We start from the raw sequence: 11,201 nt of genomic DNA, 5'->3' as shown, positions 1-11,201 counted from the left end.
TTTTGGTTTTTTTTTTTTTTTTTTTTTAATGGTGCTAGGGAGTAAACTGGGGTGGGGGGGGTACTTGACCACTGAGCCACATCTCTGGCCCTAGAGCACCTCGCCATTGCTGAGGCTGGTCTTGAACTCCTGATTCTCCTCTCCTAGCCTCCTGAGCCACTGGGATTAAAGGTGTGTGCTCACCATGTAGTTTTCTTTTCTTTTTTTTTTAAGAGAGAGAGAGAACTTTTTTAATATTTATTTTTTAGTTTTCGGCGGACACAGCATCTTTGTATGTGGTGCTGAGGATCGAACTCTGGCCGCACGCATGCCAGGCGAGTGTGCTACCGCTTGAGCCATATCCCCAGCCCCCCATGTAGTTTTCTATATAGGAAATCTTTTTGAAAATTTTCCCTCTGTGGTACTGAGGATTGAATGGGGGTGGAGTGGGAGCCTGCCACTGACCTACATTTCCAGCCCTTTTTGTTTGTTTGTTTACTTTTGGTACCTTGACTTAAACCAAGGGATACTTTTGCTACATTCACAGCTCTCTATTTTTTATTGTGAGTCAGGGTCTCACAGTATTGCTTAGGGCCTCACTACGTTACTGAGGCTGGCCTCGAACTTGTAGTCCAGTCCTCCTGTCTCAGCCTCCTGGGTTGCTTGGATTACAAGTGTTTGCCACTGTGACTGGTTTATTTTTGTTTTGAGAAAATGCTTGGTAAGTTGCCAGGTTCTTGAACTTGTGATCTTCTTGCTGAACCTCCCAAGTTGCTGTGGTATAGGCACGCACCACTGAGCCCAGCTCCCTTTCTCTTGTATATATCTTAGAATTTTACTACTATTATACCAGTTTACCACTTTTTTTTTTTGTCCACTTCCCTCATCAGTCCACGATAACATTGAAAGCACTAGAAGACAAGAATAGATTTATGTAGGTAACACAAATTTCTATTTGAGAGTCTTGGTTATGAAATATTTTTCCTATATACACAGTAGTTTTTTCAATCCTTCTGGAATTTTGTTCAATAGCAGAGGTAAGCTGATATGTAGAAGAGATACATAAGGCTGGGTGGTGGGGAGGCACCCAGCAAGCAGAGTTTTCATGCTTTTCTCTGAGTGTATATCAGTACATCAGTGTGTACTAACCTGGAAGCTCCACCAATGTGGTGGTTCTTTTTTTTTTTGTAGAAGGATTGAACCCAGAGGTGCTTAACCACTGAGTCACACCCTCAGCCCTTTTTATTTTTCATTTTGAGAAAGGGTCTTGCTTAGTTGCTTAGGGCCTTGCTTAGTTGCTTAGGCTGGCTTTTAATTTGTGATTCTCCTGTCTCAGCCTCCCAAGTAGCTGGGATTACAGGCCTGTGCCACCTTGCCTGGCTCCACTAACCTGCTTTTTAAGCAGATTATTTCTGGCTAACATAATAGTCTGTATTCTCTTCTAAATTCTGAATATGTCACTGGTTGTAGTATTTCCTGTGAACCCCCTAATCTGGGCATGCTTCAAGTCTCAATCAAAATATCAAAAGTTGTTGCATTTTGTATATTTTAAATCACTTCTAGTATGGCAGAAGTGTAAATATTTGTTATACTGTGTTTAGTGGATGATAAAGAATGACTTTTATTTTTCTGAATACTTCTGCAACTTTTGGTAGCTTGAATCCTCAGATATCAAGTATTGACTATATTAGCTAATATTATATACATTGAAGGTATGGAAGTTGAAACCCAATTTAAGTTTCAAATATTATTTTCTAATATTTGCTACATTGTTTGGCCAGTTTCATGATGAGCTCACAGCTTGTTCTTTTGCAGCTCTAGAAATCTGTCTTCTCCACGAAGGGATAAATGCCTTTGATTTGGCTGTTGGTAATAAATTCTAGGACAAAAATGATCCAGGAGAACTCTTTCTTTTCCCTGCCTCCCCTCTTTGTTTTCTTTCCTTTTGGTGGTGGGGATTGAACCCAGGGACTCTTTACCCCACTAAGTTATATTCCCAGCCCTTTTTACTTTTACTTTTTTTTTTTTTTGGTATGGGAGATGGAACTCTCAGGGGTGCTTAGCTACAGAGCCAGCCACCACCTCCCACCCCCGCTTTTTTAAAGTATTGGAGATTAAACTCAGGGGCACTTAATGACTGAGCTATATCCCAGCTGAAGCTTGCCTGGAACTTGTGTCCTCCTGCGTCAGCTTCATTGGGATTATAGGGGTGTGTGCCATTGAACCTTGCTGGAGAGCTTTCTTTTGAGTTCTCCAGGAGTTGCTTGAGTTGTCTGTTCCTGAATATTGATCATTTCATATGATTTACTCCAAAGTACTTAAAAAATAGGTTGGCTGCTTGAATACTAGGTTTTGTCTCTCTGTGGCCCTTTGTGAAACTTATATGAAGTTAGAGCATGTTAAATCAGTGTCATGGTCTGCTAGTGACATAAATAAGGTTCACTCTGTTTCATAGTAGAAAGTTGATTTTCCTGGAGCCAGATTGACCAAACTGTATTTTTCTATTGTGTACTGCTAGGAACATGTAACAATGAATGACTTATGTCTTAAATTATGATGTACCAATTAAAAATTGATTTCCTAAAGGTCTAAAATGCAAATGTTTCTTTTAAAATCTAATTAATAGCTTTTAATTTGACTTCAAAATGGGGGCATGTTTTTTAAAGAAAATCTTTATTATAAACATTTAATGTCTTATTAAATTTTTAACTATTGGTTCAGTGATTGTTTTTAAATTTTTTTTTGGTACCAGGGATTGAACCCAGGGGTGCTTAACCCCTGGGCCACCTCCCCAGCCCTTTTATTTTTTAGTTTTAGACACGGTCTCAACTAAGTTGCTGAAGCTGACTTTGAACTTATGATCCTCATGCCTCAGCCTCCCAAGTTCCTGGGAATATAGTTCCTCCCCAGCCCTTTTATTTTTTAGTTTTAGACACGGTCTCAACTAAGTTGCTGAAGCTGACTTTGAACTTGTGATCCTCATGCCTCAGCCTCCCAAGTTCCTGGGAATATAGTAGTGCACCACTGTGCCTGACTTAGTGATTGATTTTTGTTGACCAATGATAGCTGAGAAAATATGTGCAGTTTATAAAATTGAAGTACTGGGAAAATAAAGAGTTCTTTTGATTCTCTTATATATATAGTTATTGGAAGGATGGTCAAATCCCTCCTCTTCACATGACTTCACATGTGACATGTTTTGCTTTTTATTGTAGATACTTGCCTTGTTCAGCAAATAACACACAACAGATAACGTTACATACTAAAACTTACATCTCAAGCTGTATATCATTTTATAAGGTTTTCTATTTTTGGTTTAGCATATTTTAAAGTAAAAATAATTTGGTTTTAAATTTTAAGGTTTTCTGATTTACTATAATAATGGGCTTGTTATTATGTATGACATGCCTTTCAGCTGTGGTAGATTGTGAGGCATTAAGGTCTAGATACTTTTTAATGAAAATACTTTTTAATGAAAATATATCTTGAGACATTAAGATAATCTTGAGAAATTAGAAAAAAACAGGAATGAAAATCATTTAATATGGGTGTGGTGGTGTATGTTTGTAATCCTTGTGGCTGGGGAGGCTGAGGCAGGATATTGCAAGTTCAAAGCCAGCTTCAGCAACTTAGAACCCTAAGCAACTTGGTAAGACTTTGTTTCAATTAAAAAAAAAATCTTAAAATAGGACATAGCTGTATCATAACTTTTTAATGTTTTATTTATATAAAAGTAAAATGTGCATGTATGGTATACCATCAAAAGATAGGGAGTTTGATTTTTGTAGCCAACATGAAGTTTTTAGCTGTTTTAATTTAGTCTTTTCATAATACCAAGGCCATTGTTAGCCTTACTGCTTGGCAGATGCTCACACATGGAGGAAGAGCATATATATTCTTGATTATTTTTCTGTTTTGACATACTGCCAGTTTCTGGGGGCATAATATTGTCAAGAAAGTTGGTATGAAACTTATTTTTTAAAAACGTATCAGCCGTAATGTCAATGAGTTACTGTCATGTAGGTAGATAAATTGATAATAGTATATTCTGAATATTATTAAGCTTGCTTTTCTTTTTTTTTCTTTTCCCCTGCTACTGGGGTTTGAAGCCAGGGCTTATAATATTGTAGGTAAGTGCTCTATCACGGAGCTATATCCCCAGCCCTTTTTATTTTATTTTGAGACAGGGTCTCGCTAAGTTGCCCAGGCTGGCCTTGAACTTGTGATCCTCCTGCCTCAGCCTCCTGAGTCGCTGGGATTACAGGCGAGTTGCTGGATTACAGGCATGTACCACCTTGCCTGGCCTAAGCTTGCTTTTCTTATGTGCATTTTCTAGTTCTTTGTGGATTGTAATGATTTAAAATGGCAGATACGTAGGAACAGTACTCATGTTTCGTATGTTGGAAAATGGGTCTTTGTGATGAAGCATTCAGTTTTATAGTTTATTATTATTTGTAAAATTTCTTAGGAAGTCTGTTTTAGAGTAAAGTGTATATAAAGTTAGGGTATGGAAAAATGTTAAAAATTATGGTGTTCTATCTTTATTTGGTATTTCAAAAGGCATAGTCAAACTTCAGATAGGCTTACCAAAATCAATAATGGTTGCATGCTTGAATTTAGAGATTATTTTATAACAAAGTTGGAAGAACTAGGGCTCATTTAGTGAAAAGATCCTAAAACTAGTGTTTTGAGATTTCATCCTTCCCATTTCTGTCTTTCAATAATGAAACATGGTAGTCTTTACTGAGTTCTATTTGGTTTTAGGTTTCTTACAGTCACTCCTTTATTTCTGTTCCATTTTAAACACTTTCGGTTTGAAGAGACTTTAGGATGTTAGAAATGATAGGAATTGCTTTCAAGGGTTAGTTTGAGTTAAGTGAAATATGAGAATGGGAATTTCTATTCCTGTTCACAAATCCATTCAGTAATCAATATTAGTGACATAGTACAGTAGGCTACAATTATAATATTTGGTTATTAAAGAGATTTTTCTTTTTGGGGGAGGAGTACTGAGGAATGAATTCAGGAGCACTCAATTACACTTGATTTATATCTCCAGTGATTTGACTCCATACTACTAAATTGGAGCCAAATCAATAGTGGTGTTACTTAGGTTCAGGGACTTAGATTTTGTTGCCTCTATCTTTCAGAACTAAAGTTATTAATGATGCTTACAGACATGCATAAATTAGGTAGAAAACTGAATCCAGGTCCCCTTCCCCCTTTTAAATTTTAGGGTGGTGCTGGGATTGATTCCAGGGATTTCATGCCCATTAGGCAAGGGCATGTCCATGGAGCTGCACCCCTAGCTTGGTGAATACATCATTTTAATATTTAGTGAGAATTAAAGCCAGCAGCCACTTGAAAATAGTTTTTCTTCTGTAAACACGCTACATATGAATTAAGTTTCTATAAGGTAAGCTTTGATGGAAATAGAATAAAAGAGGTTTAAGTAATTTAATATTATCATTTTAGCAAATCTAGCTTGAGGTGCCCAACCACTGAAGTGTAGTGAAGTTCATATTAATAAAATATAAAATGTAATTCTGTTTTTGATTCCATATTCCTTGTTTTGATGATACGTAAACCTAAAATGGATAAAATTCTCTCAGTATAGCTAATTACTCATCAGCTGTTATTTGTGATTCTAAAACTCAGTACGTCTTGTAAATATTGATATCACATTTTAAATATTTTTCTGAAAAGATCTGTTGTGGTTGGGCACTGTCTATATGCCTGTAATTCTAGTGACTATAGGAAGGCTGAGGCAGTAGTGTCTCAAGGTCAAGGCCATCCTCATCAACTTGGGACCTGTGAGACCCTCTCAGATTTCAAAAGGGTGGAAGCATGTGGCTCAGTGGTAGAGTGCTCCTGAGTTTAAGCCTCAGTAGTACAAGGGAAAGTACTATAATAAAGATCTATTGTTGTTACTTCTCATTTTCTAGTTCATTTTACATTCGGATTATCAGAATGCAATACTTGAAAAATAGTTTGAAACAGTGTGGGTTCCAATTTTATCAAAGATTACGACCATTTTTTTGTGTGCTTATAATTATGGCATATTTTTGTATTTAGCCAATTGGATTGACTAAGCCTTTAAAAATTTTATATTCAGCATCTGTCATTCTAGTCAACTTAAAGACTGCCTTTGGCATTTTTCTACTTAAGTAATTTTTGGTGCACAAGAATACTATCCTGTATTCTGGAAAAGAGCATGTTCCAACTCCTTATCAGATAAATATTTCATGTGATTAAGTTCCAGTTGAGTGTTTAAATGAATGAGAATATTACCTTTCTTTTTTTGTTCCTAGAAATAAGCTGTTTGAGGACATTTATCTAGGATGCTGTCATGTGAAGACTTCATAGTCTGCGACATTATGCTTTATAATTTCACATTCATCAATAGAATCTAGAGTGCTGCTGTTTTTTTGCCTTCTGGTTCCTATAGTAATTGTGAAGGGTCTTCCTGTGTAAATTTTCTTTTTAACTATGGATAGAAAATAATAAATTCCAAATTCTCTACTGTTCACAAATAATAGAAAGCAGCAAAAAAAGATGGTATAGTCAGTGTTTTGGTGCTTTCTTAAAAGAGATGGGATACTTGAGGCTATGCAATAAGGAAAACTGATAGATGGCAGTAATAATTTCAGTGTGATATCCTTTTAGGTGTTGCCATCATTCTTAAGAAATCTTTAAAAAAAACTGGGGTCCAACTTGGTAGTGTACTAGCTTAGCAGGCCCAAGCACCAATAAATAATAAAAGCTGAGACTAATCAATGATGATGAAAAAATAAAATATTTCAAGATAGAGGGAAACTAAGATTGTTAGATTTATTCATTTTGGGGGGAGGGGCACCAGTGATTGAACCCAGGAGTGCTTAACCACTGAGTCACATCCCCAAACTATTTTTTTTTTTTTTTTGAGATAGCCTCAGCAACTTAGCAAGGCCCTATCTTTGAACTTGTGATCCTCCTGACTCAGTCTTCTGATCTGCTGGGTTTACAGTTGTGCATCACCATACCTGGCTCTACTTAGATTTATTGTAAAAGGGTCCAGTATATAACATCAAATTAGAAGGTGGAATGAGTTTTATTCAGTTAAAATTTGTGGAAGATCTCTAAGAAACAGTAAAAGTGATGAAATATACATTAATTAGATCTTCTCAAGATAAATTAATGTGCTAAAATTGAGTTTACAGATCCTGATTGTAACATTGGTCTTCCTGTTTTTTTCACCCCATAGTTGCCTTGCCACCCTCTCCCATCATGTGATACTATAAAAGTTGATCTTTAATAGTCTGTCTTTACTAGGAATTGAACCTGGGGTGGCCTACTCCTCAGCCACTATATTTTGAGACAGAATCCTTCTAAGTTACTGAGGCTAGCCTTGATCTTGATCCTCTTTCCTGAGCCTTCTCAATTACTGGAATTACAGACTAGAGCCACCAGTTCCCAACTGATTGTTATTAGATTTTGTTTTATTCATTTTCTATTCTAGTATTCCCACTACTTCAAGGTGTCTTTTTTTAACTGAGGCTATAACCCAGGGCCACTTTATCATTGAACTACAAACCTCAAATTTGCAATCCTCCTGCTTTGGCTTCCTGAGTTATGTGGATTACATGTTGTGCGCCACCACACCCAACTGATCATGATTAGGTTTTGTCTTAATTCATTTACTGTGCCATTATTCCCACTACTTAAACTATTTTTAAAATGATGTTGATAGGATTTCAGGCTTTCCATAAGGTTTATTTGCGTGTTTGGGTATTGATACCATTTGTAGACTTCCCCTAACGACTTCTGCATAGGCAGTCCTAGGTCCTGTAATCAAGATATTTGTGGCACACTGCTTTGTTGTTTCTTTCCAGCCAACCACTTGTGTATATTGAAAATACATCATGCAAGGTTCTGTATCATAAGGAGAATGATAAGCTACTGATTGGCAGAAGAGATATTTCTATTGTATGTTGTTTATAAGAATAACAGGCAATGTTGCTGGGTGGGACTGCTTTCAATCCTATTACTGTTAAAAAACCAAAACAATAAACAGAAAATGTCTTTGCACACGAAGATGCGGCGTGTGCGCACGCGCGCACACACACGCACACGCACACACAACCAAAAATAACCTAAAAAACCCCACAATACCAAAACTGCTGATGTTAACATTTAACATTTATAAAGAATATAATATCTGTATAGTTGGCTAAATGGACTAAAAGAGTAATTTTTTGTATTTCAGCTCAATCATTTTAATATGTTTGGCTTGGGTTCAAAGGATCTAAATGTCATGTGTAAATATATTTAAAATGGGGTTTATCATTTTTGAAAACAGCTTTTCATTTTGATGAATAATGGTGACACAGACTGTAGGACCTGTAATTTTCTTTCTACCTTGTAAGAAGCATTTCTTTAAAGTAATGTTTATATTTAGTAAGTCCAAGAAACCAGATTACCCAAAAAAGTATTCAGGTTTATTTTTGAAGCAAAATTTAAGTGTACTTAATACTTTTTTAAAGTTCATTTAGTATACCAATTTCGATGACATTTTATTTGTTTTAGTATTTGCAATATATAACAAGCCATTTTATAATGTTGAAGTCTTTTGGGATGAATGGATAAACACATTTCCCCCACTATACTTCTCAGGTATATTCAAGAGCAAATGACCAAGAACCATGTGGATGGTGGTTGGCTAAAGTTCGGATGATGAAAGGAGAAGTAAGTGATGTTGACACTTGTTTCTTGATTGTTTTCAAGAAAAAATCTCAGCTCTTGATTTCTATAAATTTTATTCTAGCATTCAATTTTTTTTAATATTAATTTTTTTGGTTGTAGGTGCATACAGTACCTTTATTTTATTTATTTTTATGTGGTGCTGAGGATCAAACCCAGGGCCTCACACGTGCTAGGCAATTGCTCTACCACTGAGCCACAACCCCAGCCCTCCAGCATTCAGTTTTATGCCTAAAAGCCTACCTTAAAAATAGTTGATCTGACATTTCAAAAATTCATTAGACAGTTAATTTTTTGTTTGTGTTCTATGTTGGCAAACACCAAAGCTGCTTTCCAAAGGCACACCTCAAGCCTGTAAAGAACACCAAAGTTCTTATTTGTAAAAATTTATAATCTAGTTAAGGCAAATTAGATTGATACAACTAAAATGGGCTTAGTATTTATGCTAGAAGGAGAAGAGTTTATTGGTTAAGCTGAGCAAGGTAATTATAATTTCATTTAGAGTTCATTATTTTTGTTCAGAAGGGATTTTTAAAGTATTTTGATGTCTTTTAGTTTTATGTCATTGAATATGCTGCTTGTGATGCCACTTACAATGAAATAGTGACATTTGAACGTCTTCGGCCTGTCAATCAGAATAAAACTGTCAAAAAAAATACGTTCTTCAAGTGCACAGTTGATGTTCCTGAGGATTTGAGAGAGGCGTGAGTAATTTTACTATTGGACTGCTTTGTGAGGGTTTTTTTTTTTCCTGCAGAACAGTATTTTTTTTTCCTCAGTCAAAACCTTCTGATGGGAAGCCTTTTTAATAAACAAGATTTTAATGGGAGATGTCAAAATGAAATATTAAGTTTGCATTATAACCCTTCCCTAAATTTAATCTGTTATTGAAATCATAATATCTGAATTAATTTCTCTCTAGGTGTGCTAATGAAAATGCACATAAAGATTTTAAAAAAGCAGTAGGAGCATGCAGAATTTTTTACCATCCAGAAACCACGCAGCTAATGATACTGGTAAGATAATAACATATTTTAAGGTAGCTAATTAATGACTTGCATAGATCTTATTAATTAGATATTTTGAAAATAAAAGCTTAAGGTAAACATGTATAGTGAATTTATTAAAATAGTGTAAGAATTTTGGCAGCTGTAAAGTGTTAATTCCTTTTGATCTTTTCTGGTGTCAGGGAAACAAAAAATTGATAATATGACATTTTTAAAATTGTAAAATTTTTAATGTGTTATATTCTGGATTTCCCTCCTACCCAAACTTACTCTGATAGCAGATAATTTAGAAAGGAAAGTAAGATTATTTAAGAAAAGGGGGGTGTTACCTAACTTGGGGGAGGAAGGAGTGTCAAAAGTGTAATAGATGAAATTAAAGAAGATAGTATGTGTAGATTTGTGTTTGTGTTATCTTGAAAAACAATTAAACTTTTGAGTGATTAATTTGTTTATAGTCCGCCAGTGAAGCAACTGTGAAGAGAGTAAATATTTTAAGTGACATGCATCTGCGAAGTATTCGTACAAAGTTGATGCTAATGTCCAGAAATGAAGAGGCCACTAAGCATTTAGAAGTAAGTGAGTTTCTGATTCATAGTGGGGGAGGGAGGGGGGGAGCATGGGAGGAATGGAGGAACTCTAGATAGGCAGAGGGGATAGGATGGGAAGGGAGGGGGGCTTGTGGGGTTAGTAATGATGGCGGAATGTGATGGATATTATTATCCAAAGCATATGTATAAAGACATGAATTGGTGTGAATATACTTTGTATACAACCTGAGACAGGAAAAATTGTGCTTTATTTGTGTAATAATTGTAATGCATTCTGCTATCACATAAATAAAAAAATTAATAAAAAAGAAAATAAATTTTTCACTATTGTTTATAAAGTAGAAGTATGTTTATTTTTGTGTACCTTTATTTTTATAAGTATGCTTTTCACCTTCTGTGGCCTGTTTTATGGCTAATATCTGGAGGTCATAGAAGAAGGACTCTTCTATTTTATCAAACTTTCTTTTGCTAAATGCCTCTTGATTATTTTGTTGTGGCTGAGATACTAGTTGTCAAAAGAGCTTAGAGACTAAACTAGGGTTGCTGAATTACTGTATTGCTAGTTCTCTGCTCTGTCTTTACCCCTACTACTTTTTTTTTTCTTTTAAACTACCCTTTCCCTGTCAGTCATGACACACTTGTTGAGTAACTTAGATCAGTTTCATAACTCATGTAGGATATGAGGATTAGGTGAGGGAAATTACATTACATGCAGTATCCTCCTTCCCCATAGGCATGTAATTTATTAATACTAAGCCTGTTGTGTCTGCGCTATCTCAAGATTCTTTCTTTTCTCATTTTTTTCACTACTATTCTTGCTCTTCCCCTTTCCCTCACCCTTCCCACCTCTGAACACTTGTACACACAAACATTACAAACCCCCCCCCCCCCACCACACACACACCGGATTGAAGCCCAGTAATCAAAG

At 35.7% G+C, this 11,201-nt stretch overlaps 1 protein-coding gene across 7 annotated transcripts in view; it reads left to right on the top strand.

Annotated features, from left to right (window-relative positions):
• Fxr1 (FMR1 autosomal homolog 1) overlaps positions 1-11,201 on the top strand; it is a 68,223-nt gene that overhangs the window by 30,182 nt on the left and 26,840 nt on the right. For all 7 annotated transcript variants that reach the window (XM_015494232.2, XM_015494230.2, XM_015494229.2 and 4 more), the window contains exons 4-7: positions 8,632-8,703; positions 9,274-9,422; positions 9,641-9,734; positions 10,181-10,297. In XM_015494232.2, the coding sequence (XP_015349718.1) occupies positions 8,632-8,703; positions 9,274-9,422; positions 9,641-9,734; positions 10,181-10,297 (432 nt within the window). The remainder of the gene's footprint in view (positions 1-8,631; positions 8,704-9,273; positions 9,423-9,640; positions 9,735-10,180; positions 10,298-11,201) is intronic.

The sequence above is a fragment of the Marmota marmota genome, unplaced genomic scaffold, assembly GCF_001458135.2.
Source record: "Marmota marmota marmota unplaced genomic scaffold, marMar, whole genome shotgun sequence".
Lineage (NCBI taxonomy): Eukaryota > Metazoa > Chordata > Mammalia > Rodentia > Sciuridae > Marmota > Marmota marmota.
This window is presented reverse-complemented; position numbering and strand designations above follow the sequence as displayed.